This window comes from Mustela nigripes, chromosome 14 (genome assembly GCF_022355385.1).
Source record: "Mustela nigripes isolate SB6536 chromosome 14, MUSNIG.SB6536, whole genome shotgun sequence".
NCBI classification, from domain to species: domain Eukaryota; kingdom Metazoa; phylum Chordata; class Mammalia; order Carnivora; family Mustelidae; genus Mustela; species Mustela nigripes.
This window is the reverse complement of record NC_081570.1, coordinates 7,337,960-7,359,067: the sequence shown is the minus strand read 5'-3', so window position 1 is coordinate 7,359,067 and position 21,108 is coordinate 7,337,960. Positions and strand designations below refer to the sequence as shown.

Below are 21,108 nucleotides of genomic sequence, written 5' to 3'. Positions count from 1 at the left end.
CGGATTCCGGGAGGGAGAGCAGGAGCCGGGGGAGGAAGACAGAGCGAGACAGCGCTCTCCTGGGAGCACACGCGTCCATTTAAGGAAGGGGAGCTCCTCACACTCCACACCAGGTCTATATACAGTAACGTGAGGTCCCTTCTCCTCCTGCATCAGGATGTCGCCCTTCGGCCCCGAGGACCACACTCCAGCAGGCAGCGCGCAGCTCACAAAACCCGCCTCGGGAAGGGGACCGCCACCCGTTGGCCCCGAGGGCAGGGCTGCCCAGGCCTGGCCCCCCAGCCGCACCCCCCCAACCCCAGGGCACACCTGGCACAGCCCCAGGGGAGCCCGGCCACCGGGCACAGGGTACCAGGACAGACAGGGAGCCAGGAATTAAATAGTGACAACTCGTATTTATTACAATTATATACAGTAGCATCTTGTATTCTGAAACCTCTACCTGATCACACAAATGAACATGTGTTTCTGGGTGGGAAGGGCAGACAGGGAGGCCCTGGCGCCCGGCTCCTACGTGGAAGAGCAAAGCCCGTCCCGCCACGGGGTCAGCTGGGCCACGACGCAGCAAGCGAGGACGGCGGAAGTGCAGAATGATTTCATTCGTCTGGAAGGATGACGGGACACGGGGGGGCCGGGGCAGTGCGTGGGGCAGCATCACCTGAACGAGACCTGGCTGTGGGGGACCCCGGGGCGGGGGGCCCGGCCGAGAGAGAAGAGCACGGGGCTGTGGCTTCCGGAGACGTGACAGGACGGTCCCCTGCCCCTCGTGAGGCAGATCAAGGAGCCACGGCAGGACAAGAGGGCGGCAGGACAGCAGACACCCCAGGGCAGCCCTGCCCCCACGGGGACCCGGAGCCCCGTAACTCAGCTACCTCTGGTCATGCACGGGTTCGGTCAGCTGAGAGGCCCGCAGATCCGCCCTGGCCGAGACCTCCGTCCGGGAGCCGGGGCGCAGGGGGGCGGAGCCCAGAGCACTCGGTGGCCCCCGCCGGGCATGAGCCGAGGTCACAGGCCCATGGGGCTGGGGCCGAGCCGAGGAAGTGGCGGGCTGGGGCTGGCATTCGGGTGAGGGGCAGCTGGCCGCACGGACATGCGACCCCACGCACAGGGCTCGGGCCCCACGGAGGCTGCAACGGCTGTGCCCGGACTCGGGTCGAGGCCGCCCTCCCAGAGCCAGAGAAGGAGCCAGGCTCCGGCGTCCCTCTGCGGGGGACCAGCCCGGGGCCTAGTCCCGCTCGTTCTCGTTGCTGGCGCCCTCCGGCCGGCGCAGCTTCTCCACCTGCTCGTTGATCTGCCCGTCCCCGCCCCGGCGGTCCTCCCTCTGCACCCCGAGGCAGTGCTCCTCGTCCACGCGGCTCGCGTCCTCGTCCTCCTCGTCCTCCTCGTCCTCCCTCTCCTCCTCCTCGCCCTGCACCTCCATCCGCACCTGGCCCTTGACGTCCACCACGCCCTGGCCCTCCTCCTGGGCGCCCAGCAGGTGGTAGGTGGCCGTGGAGCCCTCGGGGCTGTGGCCCTCCTTCACGGGCGAGGACGACGTGGACTCGTTGCTGACGGGCGAGATGTCACTGCTGCTGTGGTGGTTGGCGGCCGCGGGGCTGGAGGGTGACGGGGTCTTGACCGGGATCTGCCAAGACGGGATCTTCGGAGCTGAGGGCGACGGCGGGAACTGCCTCCTGACAGAGGGGACGAGAAGCAGGGTTGGTCTGGGACTCTGGGGCCCTGAGCAGAGCCCCAGGCCCCACCCCCTGGCACAGCGCTCCCCCAGGGCCGCTGAGCAGGGCACAGGATGGACTCAGCCCCTCACCTCCCTCCCTGCTGGCTTCCCCAAAAGAAGGCCTCTTGGCCGGCCGGAGGCGGGAGCAGCCGCAGTGGAAGCCAGCGGAGGCCTGTGCCGCTGCGGCCCCGCTCTCGGTCCCTCTCGGGCCCTCCCTGCTGGGACTGGGCCCACCTTCCCTGGCAGGGACTAGCCTCCTGGCCCCAGGGGCTGCCCCCACCGAAGCCCGCTCCCCCCTGGCCCTTCGGCCCTGGAGCAGAGGCGGTGAGGACGGGGAGCCAGCAGGGCACTGAGTCTGAGTCGGGAACCCAAGCCACAAGGCCTCGACTCCCATCTACCTTGTCCATGGCCTGGCTCGAAGTGGGAAGACCTGGCCGCCGGCCGTGGGGTCAGAAACCTCCCAACCAGAAGGGTAACAGTGGTGCACTTTGCCAGAAAACCCCTGAGCTCCACATTGGACAGGGAAGTAGCTTCTCTGCTCCCGCTTCCCCGCCCTGCGCCCTGCGCCCGCAGCCAGCCGACCCAAAGCCGATTCCACGAGGGATCGGAAGGTCAGGTCAACTTGGCAATGGTCTAGGGCATACGGGCCCATCTGTGCCTGAGCCAAGAAGACAAAAGCCTGCTCTCTCCCGCGCACTCTGTCCACCAGTGCTGGTCCCAGAACAGCTCTTCTCCTCGGATCCCACAGCACGGAGAGCACAGAGCAACCGCTGCCTAGATGCTAACAAGATGAGTGTTTCGAGCTTTCTCTGGCTCTGACATTCCCCAAAGGCCCACACTCTGCCCCTCTGACCTCCAAGGCTCGTATCTCTGAGGTTCAGAAACAAAGGACTTCTCCTCCTGACACACCTCTCTTAGGGCCGCATTCCTTCCCTTCGAGAGGGCCTAGAAGTAGGTGCCTTGGACAACCGGATCCCCCAGTTGGGGCCACAAGACCCTGCAGCCCCCACCTTTGACCCCAAGTGAAGGGCCACCTGGTGCCTTTGGACCCCCTCACGGAGTCCCCCACGAAGCCCCGGAGAACTGAGAATGCAGGCAAGGCCACCTGAAGCCCCTCACTGCCCCTCAGGTGAGGTGACCCACCGTCCCAGTACCCATCCCAGGACGGAGTGGCTCCTGGGACACAGGGCTTGTGGTTTTAAAACCAGGATAAGTGGGTCACCCTCCACTCAGGGCAGCACTGGTCACACGGCCTCCCCTGTGGGGGTTCATGGAAGGTGCCAGCACCGCAGAGGGACAGCAGAAGGAGACCAAAGGAGCTGGGGAGGGGGTGGCTTGCACTGATTCTGTCCCTGCCTCGAATCTAGAATCCTTCCAACCAAGGACTCCCTGGCCCTTTGGCGAAAAATTTCTCTGGGGCCAAACAGTCCCCAAGCGGCCCATGCTGGGGCTCAGGACAGAGGAGGAGGTGGTGTCTCTGCCTGGAGGCCCTGCTTCAGGATGGGGATGCTCTCCTTCGTCCCAGGTCCTGCATTTTGGTTCCAAGTATCCCTGAGCGGGTCTTGACAGGGCCGAGGAACTGTTGTGCTCAAGAACTCGGGGGCACTGCACACTGTCCCCCGTGGAGTGGGGAGGGAGGGGGCCTCCCAGGGAGGGAAGGCAGAAGCTCCGAAGATTCCCAAACTCAATGCCTGAGTCGCCCAGCTCCATCAGGCGCCGGCTGCACAGGGTCCCTCGGGGAGACGAGCCCCTCCCACGACAGCTGGCCGGGCCCCTGGAGCGCCGGCCCGAGCCCACCCCCGCTCTCCTCCTACCGATTTAAAAGCAGCCCTTTCAACGAGTTAATTTCCGACTTGAGCTCATTGATATTCTGAGACTCCAGGATCCAGTTGGTAGATGTGGTGGCCTGAAAGTCAAAACATGAGAGAACAAGTATCAGAGAGGCACCTCCCCCCCGCCCCACGGGGCTCAGACGCCAGGGTGGCAGGAGGGGCTGCCGCTTCTAGAGGACCCAGCGCGAGAGTGCGACACCCAGGGCCTGCTATGTCCTGGACACAGACTGGAGACCCCTCGGGAAGGTTCTGCCCCTGGGTCTCTCTGTTCCAGGGATGGCACCCTCTGTCTGGGCATCTGACGATGCCGGCAGTTGTGACGCGTACTTAGATCTGTAACAACGGTATTCCGACTGTGTGAAACAACCGCCATGCAAGGGCCCTTATCCCCAAGAGCAGCAGACGGAAGTGTCTGCAGGAGAAAGTGATCCCCCGTCTGGTGTGTGCCACCAAGCGAGCTGGGGGCTGCGAGACCATGCCCCACGGTGTGCCAACAGCACGCTGTCCGCTCTGCAGCCATTTCCGCCCGTGTTTGAAATGTCCCATTAAAACTAAACTAATCAACTAAGTGCATTCGAGCTCCACACGGACTGCTCCCCCGGAGCCGCCCTCCCTGGGATTGCGTGAGACAATCCCAGCACACACAGGAGGGAACCCCGGGGCCGAGACCGGCGGCCGCCACGACCCACGCTGGACAGCCCACCTCGTTCCGCGGTGCTCCGCAGGTACTGGGGGCGTCTTTACCAAGTGAAGGTTTGCGGGCAGCCCTGCGTCGAGCAAGTCTGTCGGCACCATTTTCCCAACACCATCTGCTCACTTTGTGTGTCTGTGTCACGTTTCGGCAATTCTCGCAGTATTTCAGACTTTTTCATTATTGTTGTGTTTGCTATAGTGTTCTATGATCAGTGCATATAACTCCCTGAAAGCTCAGCTGACAGTTAGCAATTTTTAGCAATAAAGTATTTTTAAATTAAAAGGTATGCACGTTTTGGGGGTATAATGCTATTACACCCTTAACAGACTATAGTGTAAACATAACTTTCATACGCACTGGGAAACCAAAAAAGTAATTTGACTCACTTCATTGCAACACTGGCTTTACTGTGGAGATCTGGAAAAAGACCCGCAGTATCCCTGAGCTGCTGCCCATGTTGGAGGGCCGGGGAGACCACTGAGCACCTGTCCGGCTGGCCCCCAGCTCCAGCCCCAAGCAGGCCAGAAGGCAGGCTTCGCCTCGGAAGCAGCTTCCCACGCCGCTGGGCAGCCCGTGGTTCCTGCCGCAGCAAGGTCAGGCCCCCAGGCTGTACCCTGCTATCTGCAGAGCTCCAAAACGCGCGGGCCACACCACCCGTCCGCAGCTACCACTTTGGGATGATCCTGAAGGCTCAGCAGAGAAAGAAGCTGTCCCAGGACCTAACGCCAAATCCCTCCCTGAAGAGGGCCCGCGGGAGAAGCCGCCACAACCCCTCGGACAAACGCCACCCTTGACCATTTTCCAAATAAACTTCAGAGAACCACACAAAGATTTTTCTTTGGCAAATCTTGTTGGGTTCGAGGAGAAGAGGAAAGTCCAAACAGTGGTCCCCCAGATGGCAGTTGCCGGTGGCCACGTGGCCCATGAAGTGTTTACGGGCACTTCCGGGTGTGATGGGCCCAGGTGTGGGGGCCGCACCCGCCAGCCTGGAGGTGGGGGGAATGAGTCGTGCAGGACCCAGCTTCGCTGATGCCTCTACCCTGGCCTGACCCAGAAACCGGAACTGTAAGTTCAGGAGAATGTAGGGAGGCCCAGACTGGGAGAAAGGAGGGACCCCAGCGGTTCCCACCAGCCTGGCGGGGGGGGCGGGGGCGTCTGACCTGGGGTAGGGCCCCCGCTTGGGCAAGCACTCCTCTACAGGAGAAGCCCTGCAGAAGGGCTGGAGGTCTGGGAGGGAGCGCACGCAACCCCCCGCACACACATCCCCTCGGGGTCCTTACTCCAGACCACCAGACGGCGCAGACCCAGGAGCCACCGTTCTGGCTTCTCGGAGACCTTGAAAGCCATAGCAGCCCATTAACAAGGGAGCAATTTCCACTCACCGGCCTACAAAGGACTCAAATTTCCAAACGCATATGGTGCCAGATGCCAGGATTTAGAAATAAAATCTGACATCTGGGGCTTTTTAGCCAGTCTCTTTAAAAAACAGTTGTAGAAAACTCTCAGCCCTCAGTTTTATGTAGGTTTTTTAATTACTTAACGCTCTTCTTTTTAATTTTTTACAGTGCTGCAGTAGGAGTTTGGAAGCCAGATATAAAAACTTACATTACAGCTGAGAAAACACAGCTCTGAGTCGCTGGTTTACGGGGTAACCGAAGTCTTCACGCGTTTGGTTCAGACACCACACCAGTGAGCCCCGCTTCAGGACAAGAGAGGACGAAAGGGGGCTGGGGGCCGTCAGAGAAGCGAGCACGAGAAACTCAGAGAGCCGGCTCTCAGCCTCCAAGCACCATCTTGCCCCCAACCCCCTTAAAATGCAACATGTGGTCTTAATCTTAATGCTTAAGGTCTGCAAATAGTTTGCCGATTTCCGGAATGGCTTCTGGCCACTGGCAGGCCACCGCTCCCAAAGATAATAGAGGGCAGGGTGGGGGCCATACCCCAGCCTTCCCGGCTGCTTTACGGGCTGCCTGCCCACGGGGAGCACGCACCGTGGCTAGAGGTGGCCATGGACAACCACAGCCATCTGAGGAGGAAGTGCAGGCAACGCACTTGAAGGGGATTCTCGGGGACCCTCTTCATAGGAAGCACCCCGGATTCCATCAGAAATGGAAAGATTCCTGTTTCACTTGGTTTCGCAAATGCAAAAGATTTGAGTGCGGGCTCCCATGTGGCTCTGCGCTGGGCAGGGCTTCTCCTGGGAGAGCCACTCAGAGGAGGTCCCTTGACTGTATGGGCTGTGCGTGGAAGCAGCCAGAAAGCAGCATGGGGAAGAGGAAGGAGTGGGGAGCACAGAGGATGTCCTGGAGCCCCTGGACCAGCGTCTCTTAGACTGCATCTGTCCAAGACAGTGCCCCGGGAATGACCCATCACGCACCCACAGACCCAGGCTGGCTGCCGACAGGAGCCAGGCCCTGCTGTGGGCACAGTCAATGAAGGTGGTGCCATTACAGATTCAATTTACAGGTGAGGAAATGAAGAATCAGGAAGGTTAAGGAACTTGCCTGTGCTCACACAGCTAGCCCATGGCAGACGCAGATTTCAACCCAGGCAGTCTGATCCTAGGCTCTCATTCTGCCGAGACTACTCAGATGTGGGCAGTGAGGCATGGAAACTGCCCCGGGCGACCCCAGCTGGTGCGCCTTTGGGGGTCACCTGATTTCATGGGACTCAAGAGAGCTGGGTGCAGAGAATCCGCCCATTGTAGCAGACGTCACCTGACACCTGGCACACTCCCCCTACTTTCCTGTGACCTAACATGTTTGTGGAAACCATCCTGTGTCCACCCCAACCATGTCCAGAGCTTGGGTGTGGGCTCCCGCAGGAGGGCCACAGGCAAAGAGCTGCTTCTCCCCGCTCCTGCTAGGAAGGGACACAAAGAGAGTGACTGCCTCCATTCTCTGCAGAGGACGGTGTGGGCCCCTGCTCTGTACCGGGCATGAGAGAAGACAAGAGTCGGCCGCCATGGAATGCAGTGAACCGGGCACAAAGCCCTGGTCTGAGCCCCGAGCAGGGCAGACCTGGATCCGGAGAGGGTCAGGGACGAGTACCTTGGCTGCAGCCAGTTCATGGGCGAGCTCCTGGACCTTCTGCTGCTGCTGAATCAGCAGCTCCTGGACGGACGCTAAAGTCATCTGTAACTGAGTCACTGGGAGGAGAAAGCAGTCGCATCTCTGTTAAATGATACACACGGATTCTTCTCTCTCTGTCCACACACCTAGAGCTGCCGCATCTCATTGATCCGCAGACACCCCCACCCCCACCCCGCAGTGCATGTAATTTATCTGCACTCTGGGCCAGCTACCTGCGCCGTAGCTAACCTCTAGCATTCCCACTCCATCTTCCCATTGTGCACTTGTCCGTGGTCAACAGTATATCCGTCCGAAACCTCTCCCCTCCAATTACACGTGCTTATGATGTGCTCGGCTCTGCCGACTTCCGTGCTCCCTCACCGCAGCCCCTCACCGCGTCCTGGAGGGACCTGCGGACTCTCCGTGCTGGCAGAAACGCATCTCAGGTCCGCGACCCTGGGAGCGGTTCAAGGCTACAGCCCTGCCCTCCACCTCCAGTCCTGAGGCTGCAGGTGCCCCCCACCAGCCCCGATCACGGTGTCAGCGCACCCCGTAGGAGCCATGGGCCCCCGGGGCCGACACAGCACAGCGTTTCTGAGGGCTCTGCGAACGCACTCTGGCGGGGACAGGCCCCTCCTGCGTGGGACGGGGGCGCCGGAACTTGCGGGAGTTTTTAGTTTCAGAGCCTCCACCTAGTAAACAAGTTTATAAAGAGGAAAAGCCACCTCTGGTGCGACAGGTCCCAGCTAATCTGGGCCATCGCTGGGGCACCGGGTAATGAACGCTAGCCCCGTGGAGTCGATGACAGAGGAGGTGGCTGGGGTCCTCGGAGCCACAGTAATTACAGCCTTTCTTGACCCTGAGCTGGATTCTTAGAGGGAAGGGGGAAAAAACCGCCGAAAACCCCCCTGAAAACCTCACAGAAGCAGAAATTAAAAATGAACTTTACAGCCCTTAGAAAGGCTGTCATTTTATTCCCCTTATTAATATTCTGAGGTTGGGAGCCTTTCCGTAAAAACATAATTAATTGAGGCCGCGCCGACAGTAAACAAGCAATTTCAAATTAAACCGAAATGACGGCGGCTTCATTTGCAAATGTGAACAGATTCTCAGAGCAGATAAATGAAGTCACCACATAAAGTGGAGACGGAGGGGGAGGGGCGGGGCAGAGAAGGGGCTGCTCGCCGAGGCTCGGAGGGGCGACTTGATGGAGTCATTAATCTTTACCTGTCTGTGCCACGCTGCCACTCAGCTCCGAGAGACTTGCCTCCATCCTTTCCAGGTGCTTCCTGTCCTCTCGGCCACCCATGATGAGAGGGAGCAGGTATCTCTAGAAGGAGCAGGGCAGGCATGAGCAGCGGGCGCGTGCGGGGGGTCATTCTCCAGCCACCTCGCAAATTCTGCCCACCCACTTCTCTCTGCCACCCCTGGGCTTCGGAAACCCGACGCAAACACCGTAAATGAGACGCTTGAAAGTTACGAGGCTGATTAAGATTCTGCATAAGGACCAGGACCAGGAAGTAGGGACAAGTTAAAGTCAAGTCAGTCTATTTTGGGCCCTTTTATTTAATTACCTCCATGATGCTACGTATATTTCTGTAACAAAAAATATTTAAGATTCTGCTTTGAAAGCTGTAAGATAAAAATGTAGAAGGTGATACAAGACAGTGACACCCCTGGTGGCCTCCGGGCAACAGCGGGAGGGACGCTTTCGACTGCACACTTTTCTGATCCTTTAAACATTTTGACCCACGTGAATGATCCACCATTCAGAGACAAATGAGCAAAATAAAACAAACAAAAAAGTTATTCAAGAAACTAGATGAGGGCGCCTGGGTGGCTCAGTGGGTTAAAGCCTCTGCCTTCAGCTCAGGTCATGATCCCGGGGTCCTGGGATCGAGCCCCACATCGGGCTCTCTGCTCAGCGGGGAGCCCGCTTCCTCCTCTCTCTGACTGCCTCTCTGCCTACTTGTAATCTCTGTCTGTCAAATAAATAAATAAAATCTTAAAAAAAAAAAAAAAAAAAAAAGAAACTAGATGAAAATCTACAGCAGATTTCGGGGCCTTTGGTCCTTTTACGAGGGAACAATACACGGTATTCTGAGGCCAGTGAAGGACGTCACAACTCAGTTATTTCTAAACTAAGCCTTGAGTCCTCAGAACCCTCGGAACCAGCGTCCTTCGGGTAAGAGTCAGACGCGGTCAAATTCTTCCAGACACAAGGCCAGAAGGCACAGGAAGGGGCAGAACCTGAAGAAACTGACCCTGGGGAGAAGGCAGCAGATGCCACAGGGCAACCAAACAAGGCGGCCCAGAATTTGGGAAGCCCAGGCGAGGACGGGTCTTGGAACATTCAGGAAGAAGGCAAGTGGGGCGTCACGGGTAACTGGCTGCCTGCTTTGAGGTGGGAAGGGGTGGAAGGTCGGTAGCAGGGCGGCCGCTGGGAGGGCTGGGTGACAGAACACCGGCATCACACCCCAGAAGCTCTGTATTTGATGCCTCTTGTTTCGGAAGCAAGAGCTCAAGTCTCTGGCTTTAACGGGGGAGGGGCGAGCAAGCACTGGAGGCAGCAGGGGCCGGCAGGTGGGGTAACTGGCAGGTGGGACCAAAGCACTTGGCTCCTACTCCATTTGGGGCCCAGATGGGGAAAAAGGCAGCGACTTCTCCATTAAGGGTTCCATCCTAGGGAAGGAGAAGGGAGAGCTCTCTCACGAGGTGTCTGCGGGAGACTCCCTTCAGGAGCGACTCCGGAGTGAAGATCATTATTTAGCAAACACACAGAAGCATTTTCTATTTCGCAAAGTGCTTTTCAACCACTATGTGAGTTATTACCCACAACTGAGCGGAAACTCACCAAATGCAGCCTTACTTTCCAGGCTGAGAGTTTCCCAAGGATAAGTCAGGGATTCTCACACATGAAACACGTGAAAACCTCTGAGATCAAAAAAGCCAAAGGAAAGAGCACATGCTCCCCTAGCCTACATGGTTACACGGTCACAAAACAAGGTGAGGCCTCTTACCTTTTTCTTTTTTAATTTAAAGAAACGAAAAAAATTTTCATCACCACGGCCACTGGTCTTTCAATGTCTCTTGCATTTTTTAAGGCAAAGAATAAAGATCAGAGCTTCACGGGAAAAACTGAGTATGTTTTCTTCGCTGCAACAGGAACTATGCTGCTTCCAGCAGAACACAGGCTGTCCGAGGGCAGCCATGTGATCATTAAGTACTGCTGAGTAGAGCTGGGACATTATTTTGAGAATTGTGGCTTAGAATTTTACTCTTCTTAGTGACTACACAGTGACTGGAAATAGGCTTCCAGCACACAGGGTAAGGGAAGGGCATCGGGTCAAGTGGAGAAGTCCCAGGACCTCTAACATTTTGCTTCTGGATTTTTGACATGGAAATTTCCAATTCCAAGAATAGACGTTCCGCTGAAAAAAGTATACTCTGCAACAACCCTGTCACTAGCTTTTGCAGAAGTCAAAAATTTAAAATCCCGGAGTTGAAACACGTCTCACGTGCTGAAAGTGACAACGGTGAGGCCGGGCGTCCATTCCGCTTCTAAGGGCGGGAGCCGCAGGCGGCATCGGGAGGAAAGAGGCCTTCTCTCCAGGAACAGCAGAGAGCAAGTCCTCTGGCCACTGTTTTTTGCCTTTTATCTCCGGGGCCTACCCTGGCTCTGCATCCTCCAGAAAAGACCTGCCTGCTTCTAGTCGAAGTTAGTCTCTGGTAGTTCGTATCTGGTTAGTATTTGATAACAAGGAAGTACGTGTTCATTTCATGCCTGCGGTTCTGTTGGAAGCAACCAACACTGGGATTCTGAGGGTTGACTACGTAGTTTGGGAGGAAAATCCTAGATTTACATGGATGCCAACACAATACGTAGAAGACAAACCCAGAGCCCATAACTAAGACCCGAGAGCAGCACAGAGAGTGGTTTCCGTGTGCCGGGCACGTAGACGTTCCAAAGGAGCTTCACCACAGCCTTGTGAGGTAGATACAACTGTCCCCATTTTACATATGGGACCACTGAGCTCCTGCTAAGTGGCAGAGCCGGGATGCAACACAGCCACTGGGCTCCAGTGCCCCTGCTCTCAACAACCTTGTCATTCTGTCTCTTAAAAATGTTCCAAATGGGGCACCTGGGTGGCTCAGTGCGTTAAAGCCTCTGCCTTCGGCTCAGGTCATGATCCCAGGGTCCTGGGATCGAGCCCCACATTGGGCTCTCTGTTCAGTGGGGAGCCTGCTTCCCTTCCTTTCTCTCTGCCTGCCTCTCTGCCTACTTGTGATCTCTGTCTGTCAAATAAATAAATAAAATCTTTAAAAAAAAAAAAATGTTCCGACTGCTCAGCGTATGCTGGGCACTGTTCTAAGTACCCGACACGGCCTGCTGATGGACGGGCCCCACGGTCACTCTGCACAGTGGGGACTCTGAGGAGAGATGCCCAGAGTAGCAGATGAGCAGGGTCTGAAGTCGTCAAGGCACCCGCCCAGGTGGTGGCAGGGGTCGGAGACTGAACCAGATGCCTCCCGCAGAAAACGTGCTCATGCGTACTCTGCCCCGGGACAGCTGCCGTCCTGCCATCGCGCTCCAGGGCTGGGCACCTTGACACAGAACAACCTCGGGCCGGGGGCGGGAGGGAGGGTAGTGGGGCTGAAGGCTGGGGTGGGGGGCACAGGGAAAGGCGGACGTACCTTGTAGAGCTGGTGAAAGCCGAACGCGATGCCTGCCGTGATGACAGCCAAGGCACCGTAGTCTCTCCATCGGGACCCGACGGGGCCTGAGGTTGGGGGAAAAGGCGCATCAGGAGAAGTGCACGTGTCCTTCCCGGGCAGGGGAGGGCACGGGCACCATCTCTTAATCTCGAAGGACCAGCAACTGCGACACGCAACTGTAGGACGCAGCATGTGCCAGTGGGAACAGCGGCCTGGCCGCGTCGCCTTCTTCGGTCCAGGCTCTCGGAACAACCCGCCTCAACCGCACATCTGCTGGGTGGAGGTGGGTAGCCGGGAGCCAAGTCCCGGAGCGGCAGTCAGGTGGCAGAGGGACCTACAGACCTAGGCCATGGTCTCCACTCTCCGGGAACAAAGGGTCCTGAGAGGCTGACACAAACACACTTGGGTGTGCATCAATACGCATTCCCACGCCCCAGTGCAGACAGGGATGAGCTAAGAGCCACCTCAGAGGAGGGGAGGGACAAGGAAGAGACAGAACCATCTGTGTGTTGGAGACTTCACGAAGCGTCGGCTGTGCGCCCGACAGTGCCGCAGGCCCAGGGGCGTGGGGCGACGAGACCCCAGTGCCCTGGCCTGCGCCACCCTCAACTGTGCAGAAGGCAGCTGACGAACGACGGAACAAAGTGACTCCAGAGAGTGACCGGGAAGGTTCAGTGCGGAGGGGGGCCTGGCAGGCCCATACAAGTCTTGATTTCGGGGTCCTGAGTTCGCGCCCCACACTGGGTGGAAATATTACTTAAATAAATAGAATCTTTAAACAACAACAAAAAAAAGGCCCAATGGGGCCATGTTGGGGGGGAGGGCCAGAGAGGGGAGCCGGGGGTGGCAGGGTCTTAGAGGAGGCAGACGCGGAAACATGTGGGGTCCCAGGGACAGAGCTCGAGGAAGGGGGCAAGCAAGTGCCGAGGCAGGGGCTGACTGGGCTCAAAGGAGAGAAGGCAGCTGGTGTGGTCCAAGTGAGCAAGTGGGCCTACCCACGGGGGGAGACGGGCGAGAACCGAGCGGAGTCAACCGAGAGGGAGTGGTGGAGGGGGTGGGGGGGGGGGAAGAGGTGGGACACCCAGCAGCCAGGTGGAGCGCGGGGCCCGGCCACCCGATCATCGGTCCCAGGCAGTGAGGTCACTGAAGGCTCTGCATCTGGGAGCGGCGCAGGCAGCGGACATTCCGGGAAAACAACGCAGGGTCCTTCGAGGGCCGATAGAGGTTGGGCGGGGAGGGACGCAGAGGTGGGAATAGGCTCCTGCCAGGGGCTACAAAAGGTGAGACCAACCGGGAGAGGACAAGAGGCTCAGGAGAACAGAGGCTGCTGTTGGGCGGGAACCAGACACGGGCAGCCAGTCCCCCTGCAGGAGCAGGCCCCTAGCCTGGGGCTCTAGAACACCATCTCAGGGGCTCCCCCGACTCCTGAACGGAATTCCAATCCCACAGGAGGAGAGCGGAAGTTTCTACCTCATGATCTTTCCCACAGACGGTTCACAAAGGGCTTGCATGTCCACAATCTCCCCGGACGCTCTGCCTCCTCTCAAGGGATCGGCCACGAAGGCACCGCATACCATTTCCAGAATGATCGGCGGGGCAGGACACCAATCGGGTCTGCAGAATCAGACCACAGTGCACGGCAAGTTCTCCCGACGGCGTGCACCCGGGGTCTGCTGTTATGACAAGGAAGCTAGGGTCTGGACGCACATTTGGGAGCAAAAAAGTGAAGAGAGAAGGGCAGCAGCTGTCCCCAACTTCCTGAAAAGTGCAGCGCGGCTCCCGGAGCAGAGCACCGTGGGCACCTGCGGGGACAGACACTGTGTGTCTCAGCCTTCACCTCCCCCCGCACCCACAAGCTCGCCAGGTACTCGTCATATCCTGGCATCTCCGGACAAAGGGGAACAGGAGAGGGACCTTCTCCAGGCTCAGCGGCGGGGGGCCCAAGGAGCAAAGACCTCCCAGGGGCGAGGGAGACCCTCCCTCTTCCCGGAGCTGCTGAATGGGGTTTCAGGAGGCAGATGGGACAGTGACGCAGGGCCTGGAGGAGGCTCTCCGTGGCCAGTTCCCCGCACTGCCAGCAGGGCCCGTGGACCCCAAACCAGCCTCCCAAGGTGGCCCAGCCCTGGAGTCTTGCGCACACGCTGTAATCACCAGGTGGCCTCACCCTCAGCCCCCAGCGCCCTTCCTTGTTTGGCAACTTTTGAGTGGCTCATGGATACATGTGGTCTAAACGGCACAAAGCACCCGTCACCCTACTGCCAGCTGGTTCCCTCCACCACCACGAGTCCCCGTGAGCAGCTCCCTGTCTGGCCCGAGACTTCTTACGCACACAGGAGACGACACAGATGTGCCCTGTTTTCCTTCTAGTCCCTCCGATCTCTCATCCTGCTTTTGCCCAGAGCCGCGTGATACTCCGCTGAAGCCATTCCCCACTGATTTCCAGCCTCCACTATGTCACAAAATGCTGCCCACAAGGGTCGGGTACACATCATCTCATACGTATGTATGAGGACACCTGTACACGTGAATTCCTAGGAGCCTGGGTTGGAGGTACATGCGATGTGCAAATTCTGAAAGAGATTTTTTAAAAAATTTTTTTAAAAGATTTTATTTATTTATTTAACAGAGATCACAAGTAGGCAGAGAAACAGGCAGAGAGAGATGAGGAAGCAGGCTCCCTGCTGAGCAGAGAGCCCGATGCGGGGCTCGATCCCAGGACCCTGGGATCATGACCTGGGCTGAAGGCAGAGGCTTTAACCCACTGAGCCACCCAGGCGCCCCAGAAAGAGATTTTTAAATCATCCCCCCTGGGAGCTGAGCCGGTCCACTCGCACCAGAGTGGCTCTAGGTAGAGTGCCTACCCCTCACGGCCGCCACCATGGGCTCCTCACACCGACTGCTGCCCGTACTAACCAGAAGAGACGACTTCAAGCCCGTTTTCGTTTGCGTGCACCTCGCTGTGAGGGAGGACCCAGCATCCCTGCAGCACCTGTCCTTTTTGGCGTATTGTGTACGATCCCTATTCCCCTACTCAATGTCTTTAGCAATGTCCTCATCAATTTATAGAAACTTCTTATACAGCTGAATGTGGCTTTCAGGAGGCAGAGGGGACAGTGATGGAAGAGCCTGGAAAATAAGCCCCCCATCTCTGACAGAGGTTGTAAAGGTCCGGGACACCTGGGGGGCTCAGTTGGTTAAGCGTCTGCCTTCGGCTCAGGTCATGATCCCAGGGTCCTAGGACTGAGACCCACATTGGGCTCCCTGCTCAGCTGGGAGCCTGCTTCTCCCTCTGCCTGCTGTTCCCCCTGCTTGTGCGCTCACTCTCTCTCTCTCAAATAAATAAATAAAATCCTTTTAAAAAATTGCAAAAATCCTTCCCAGTATATTTTTCTTTTGACTCTGCTTATGGTGTCTCCTGGTGTGTAGTGTACCCATGTTTATATAAATGCATCCGTCCACTCTCGCATGGGCTCTGGGGTGTGGGTTATGGCAAGCCAGGACATCCCCGCTCCCTCCCAGGGTTGTGTAGTGACACGCAGGGTCACAGAAACTGTCTCCAGAAAGGAGCTCCACCGGGGCGTCTGGGTGGCTCAGTCTCAGTCGATTAAAGGTCCAACTCTTGATTTCGGCTCAGGTCATGACCTCAGGGTCCTGGGATGGAGCCCCGTCCCGGGCTCCATGCTGGGTGTGAAGCTTGGGATTCTCTCTCTCTCCCTCTCCCTTTGTCCCTCCCCCGACCCCCTCTCTTAACAAGAAAGAAGGGAAGGAACTCTGCGGCTCTGCTGTGGGAACAACCCCAGGCAGCAAGCGTCTATGTGGCGAAGCTGCGACTCATGAAATCGTAAGCTCTGAGACCACTGAGACCATGGATGGACCTTTCACCCTGACCTGGAGGAGCCAGGAGGCTCTGAGTTCCGGGCAACCTTCTCGCTTGTCTCATTCCAAGTCCACTCTGCTCTGAGTGCCCTGATACAACACCCAACATCCAGCACGAGCTCATTTTTAGGAGGAAAAAGTGGAGACAGAGTAACCTTATCACTCTTGGAGAGAGTCGCTGGCCAGGAGGGCTCTCATCCATGCGCAGAACATCCATCCCTGCTGTCAAAGTCATCAGAGAGAGCACCTTCAAGACAGGCACGTGTCCAGAATTCTGTATTCACCACCGACTTCTCAAATCCCCCGTCAAAACCTTGCAAGAGAACAGCAGCAACGGGCAAGAAACTAACAAAGCCGAAGTCGGCCGGGTCCTTCTTGCCGCAAACGTGCGCTGTCTTGAGAAGCGCAGCCTCTCGTCCCGTGCGCAGGGGCTGGACGGCTGAACAGGTACTGGCAGTTCACGGGTTCGAGAACCAGAGCCCCGGCGACAGCTGCAGCGGCCTCCCCAGAGCGCTGACCTCCTCAGCACCAAGCAACACCTGTGGCTGCCTGCCGGCCGCACCCTTCACCCGCCGCAGCGCACCTCGTTCCTGACATGCTCGCGTTAAGAACATTTTATTGCCCCTTGGTTTTCATTATTAATGAAAAGGGACCAGAATGATCTTTCCTAAAGTTCAGAGAGTCTATAAAGACAAGAAGCTGAAATGCCATTTTACTCGTTTTGGAGATGTGTGATACAATTCTGTCTTGCGGTGAAATGAAAAAAGAGAGAAACGAAGACGGAGGGAACTCTGACCTGCCGCGCGCCTTTCAAAGGGTAACAGACGGGGGCTCGCGGGAAAGCGTTCGGCGCGATCCCAAACTGGCTCAGAGCCCCAGCCGTGACCATCTGGAGTCCTGTCTGCCACCGACCCTGGGGCCCATCTTCCCCAAAGCGGGTGCAGACCCCCCCAGGAGCACGGAGAGCAGGACAGCAGGTCCCCACGCTCCTCGAACGTCCAGAATTTTATAGTCGAGGGCAGAAAACGGGGCCCGTCACTTTTCCGCTCTCACTCAGAAGAAAGGGGAGTGGAAGGAATGAGCTTTTTAAAAGCTTCAGAGCCTCCAATCCGGAAGCAGAGTCCTGTCTGCGAACAAAGCCGACACGAAGCCCGAGATCAGAGATCCTGGTTCCACACCACCAACCCGACGGCTCCCAAGGACGTTCTCCTCTTCTCGTCAAGCACAGGCCACTTGACTGAAGGTGGCAGAGCTCTGCTACGTTGGAAAAACAGAGGAACAATGATATGTTTTCTGTCGCTCAGGTTCAAACTGTCCCCAGCACTCCCGCAACAGGCGCGACCAGCTCACGAACTGAATGGCCCAGTATTTTACCAAGACCCCATCACTGGCAGCAGGTGTCTCCCCACACGCACACTGCTGGCCCTGCTCCGCTGTCTCGGGCAGCAACGAGGTCCGAGGACAAACGCGCAGGGAGAAGAGCGTGGGGTTCTTCGAACCTCAACGGCTTCTCTGACCTCCCAAGGACTCTGTCAGTTAGTGGGAGCTTGGACACTCTCTGAGGAGGTCCGGCTGCCCAAAAGCAATTCCACAGCGTACGGTGGCCCCATCGGGGGCAGGAGAGACGCATCCCTGGGACTCCCTAACCATTCTGTGAACACACGTAAACCAACATGACTCCATTCCTTTAGTTAAACCTCCGCTGACCAAGAAATTCTCAACTAGTAGGCGAGAACAAACATCGGGTAGCACGTGTGGGGCTGGCAATCCCACACACACACCACAGCAATGTTGAACTTGAAGCCACCTGGTCATGCACCTGGATTCACTGATGCCGTGGAAATGCCGCATCTGCTAACGGGTCATCAGCAGAGAAGAGCTAGAGATGGCCCAGGATCGTCCTGCTGTGGCAGTCTGAGGAGCTTCTGACCACGCGGAGAAACTGTCAAGTCCTCGGGGAGGCCAACAGCCTGAGCGCGGGGCAAGGTCCCCTCCACACTCCCCAAGGCTGGGGCTGTGATGCCACACGGTGCCGCATCTAGCTGCTCAAATCATCCCAACAAGCCACCCTGAAAATTAAATAAGACAGGCTCCTCTACAGCAAGGTCCTGGCATCAAGCCAGTCTGCCAAACCTGGCCTTGTTACGGCACGGAGGGGCGGGGCTGGCGACACACACCGAGGCCGGCGACCCGCGGGACAGTTGTAACCGGTGGAGCTGCGGGGGGCTGGCCACCGTGTGGGGGGCTCACTGAGGCCCCCGGCTGAGCATGGCCAGCAGCAGCCGGAAGGACATACCAACCGGAAAGCAGGAGCTAGAAACACAACAGCTCCGAACAGAAGCACCTGGACAGCTGTGAGGCAAAGACACCATAGTAGCCCCACAGCAGTCACCTCTGAAAATCCAAGACCTGTCTTCACGTGAACATCCTGTGAAAGACAATCTTCCCACTTCCCATGGGCCACTACTCTATCGCTAGTGTCATCTTCAGGCAGGAAGGACACTGACAGTCATATCTATATCCTCACTCACAGATTAAAATATATGAGCTCTAATTAAACTGTAAGAATTCAGAAGAGCCCAGGAATAGGCCCAGGCGTATCTAGTCCAGGATTCTTCTGACGAAGAGGCCCACGTTATTCTACGGAGAAAGAATAATCTGTGTAACACCTGTGCCAGGACAAGTGGAGAGCCACGGAGGGAGGAAACCGAACCTCGACCCTCCCCTTGTGTCATACATAAGCATGAACTCAAAACAGATCACACGCTGAGGCCAAAAAGCAAAAATTCTAAAGCTGCTGTAAGAAACCAGAGAAGAAAATCGTTGGGGTGGGCAAAGACATCTTAAAAAACAAAAAGAATGAGCCATAAAAGGGGGAAAAAAGAATAAAATGGACATGATCAAAAGCTTGAATCGGGGCTTTTCAAAAGACACTGCCAAGAAAACAAAAAGGCACATCATAGACTGGGGGTGGGGGGAATATCTGCAAAACGTGTACTTGATAAAGGGCTACATCCATACAACTCGACAATAAAACGACATGATCTGGAAGAAAGTGCAAGTTTGGAAGAGATGGTCCATGAGAGACCTATGCATGGCTAATAAGCACATGAAAATATCACTAGTAGTCATTAGAGAGATACAAATTAAAAGTACAATGAGGTTCTATTACACACCTATTTCTAGGATGGCTAAACTTAAAACCTGAGAATACCAAGTGTAGACAAGGATGCAGAGCAACTTAAATTCTCCTGCATTGTTGAAGGGAGTGTAAATGGTGTAACCACTCTGCAAACTAGTCTTATAATTTCTTACAAAGTCAAACATCCACCTAACGTGTGGCTAAAGCAATCTACTCCCAGATGTGAAACTGAGAGAGAAGGAAGCATGCTTGCACTTGCACGTGAATGTTCACGGCAGCATTCATTACTCATAAGAGCCCCAAACTAGAAACCCAAACAACTATCAATGGTCGATGGACAAATTGTGGTATATCCAAAGAGCGAAGTAATAGGAGTTAGCAAACTGCCCACTTGGCTAAGCCCCACCTTGGCCTACTTCTATCCAGTTGTGAGTTCAGAATGGTTTTTATATTTTAAAGGAATGGGGGGGGGTATATGTCACAGAAACGTGTGTATATTTGTGTGTGTGTGTGTGTTTGTGTGTGTGTGTGATCTGATCGGACTATATATCTCAAAGGATCCGTCTCAAAGAATTACTTTGGCGTAAAGAAACTAGACACAGAAGACTACCTGCTATATGATGCGATTTATGTGAACATCTCTGGAAAACTGAAATTGCGTGATCCAAAGTAGACTGCTGGTTCGAAAGAACCTGATGTTGGGGAGAAGACTGGTGCGGGGCAGGGGGCACAAAGACACTTCCTGGGGTCATGGGAATTTACTATATTGTAATTGTAGTGTTGGTAACATGAGTTAAATGAGTTACAACTTGTGAATTCATCAAGCTATACACTTAAAATTGATTTTTTTTTAAGATTATTTATTTATTTGCAAGAGGAAGAGAAAGCATGCACACACACATACAGGGGAGGGGCGGGGGAGAGGGAGGAGCAGGCTCCCCACGGAGCAGGGAGGCCAGTAAGGGGCTTGATCCCAGGACCCCAAGATGATGACCTCAGCCAAAGGCAGATACTTAACTGAGCCACCCAGGCACCCCTAAAATTGATTAATCTTCTTGATGTATAAATCATACTTCAGGGGCACCTGGTGACTCAGTGGGTTAAGCCTCTGCCTTCGGCTTGGGTCATGATCTCAGGGTCCTGGGATCGAGCCCCACATCGGGCTCTCTGCTCGGCAGGGAGCCTGCTTCCCCCTCTCTCTCTGCCTGCCTCTCTGCCTACTTATGATCTCTGTCTGTCAAATAAATAAATAAAATCTTTTTTTAAAAAATCATACTTCAAGAAAGCTGACTAGAAAGAAAAATTAAGAAAAACCCAGAAATACAAAACTGCCATATGACCTAGCAACTTAACTCCCAGAGGTCTACACAAGAGGACTGAAAACATACACCCACGTCGGACTTGCACACAAGTGCTCTCAGCAGTGTGGTTCAGGTTGGTCAAAACTGAAGGTAACCTACCTGTGGGTCAGCCGGTGAGCTGCTAGACTCGAGACGGTCTGCCCATACAACGGGTGCCGAGAAAAGCAATACAAAGGAAGTGCTGCTGGACGCCAGCCCGTGGAGAAGCCACAAAAGCGCTCGCTGAAAGGAGGCAGGCACGGGGGACCACACATAGGATGCTTCCATTTACCAGAAATGTCCAAGAAAGGTAAATTTACAGCGACAGATTAGTGCCTGCCTGGGTGGGTGGTGAGAGTCTCGGTAAACAGACACAGAGGATCTCATCTGGGAAGGAAAGTGCTCGCACTGATTACGAGTGTGCCACTCAGTAAGACACGGAAAGTCAGGAACTGCACCTTTGAGACGGGTGAGTGTTACGATATGTAAAATGCACTTCGTGTAAAAAATTTTTATTATCATATGGTTTCACTTATTTGTGGAGCATAAGAAATAACACGGAGGACATGGGGAGATGGAGAGGAGAAGGGAGTTGGGGGAAATTGGAGGGGGAGATGAACCATGAGAGACTGTGGACTCTGAAAAACAATCTGAGGGTTTTGGAGGGGCGGGGGGTAGGAAGGTGGGTGAGCCTGGTGGTGGGTATTGTGGAGGGCACGTATT

At 55.9% G+C, this 21,108-nt stretch overlaps 1 protein-coding gene across 2 annotated transcripts in view; it reads right to left on the bottom strand.

Annotated features, from left to right (window-relative positions):
- Positions 1 to 375: 375 nt before the first annotated feature.
- Positions 376 to 21,108, bottom strand: part of PEX14 (peroxisomal biogenesis factor 14) — a 139,180-nt gene continuing 118,447 nt past the window's right edge. For both annotated transcript variants that reach the window (XM_059375379.1, XM_059375381.1), the window contains 5 exons: positions 12,007 to 12,092; positions 8,539 to 8,641; positions 7,291 to 7,388; positions 3,529 to 3,620; positions 376 to 1,673 (listed from right to left, as the gene is read on the bottom strand). In XM_059375379.1, the coding sequence (XP_059231362.1) occupies positions 1,226 to 1,673; positions 3,529 to 3,620; positions 7,291 to 7,388; positions 8,539 to 8,641; positions 12,007 to 12,092 (827 nt within the window). In that variant the 3' untranslated portion in view covers positions 376 to 1,225. The remainder of the gene's footprint in view (positions 1,674 to 3,528; positions 3,621 to 7,290; positions 7,389 to 8,538; positions 8,642 to 12,006; positions 12,093 to 21,108) is intronic.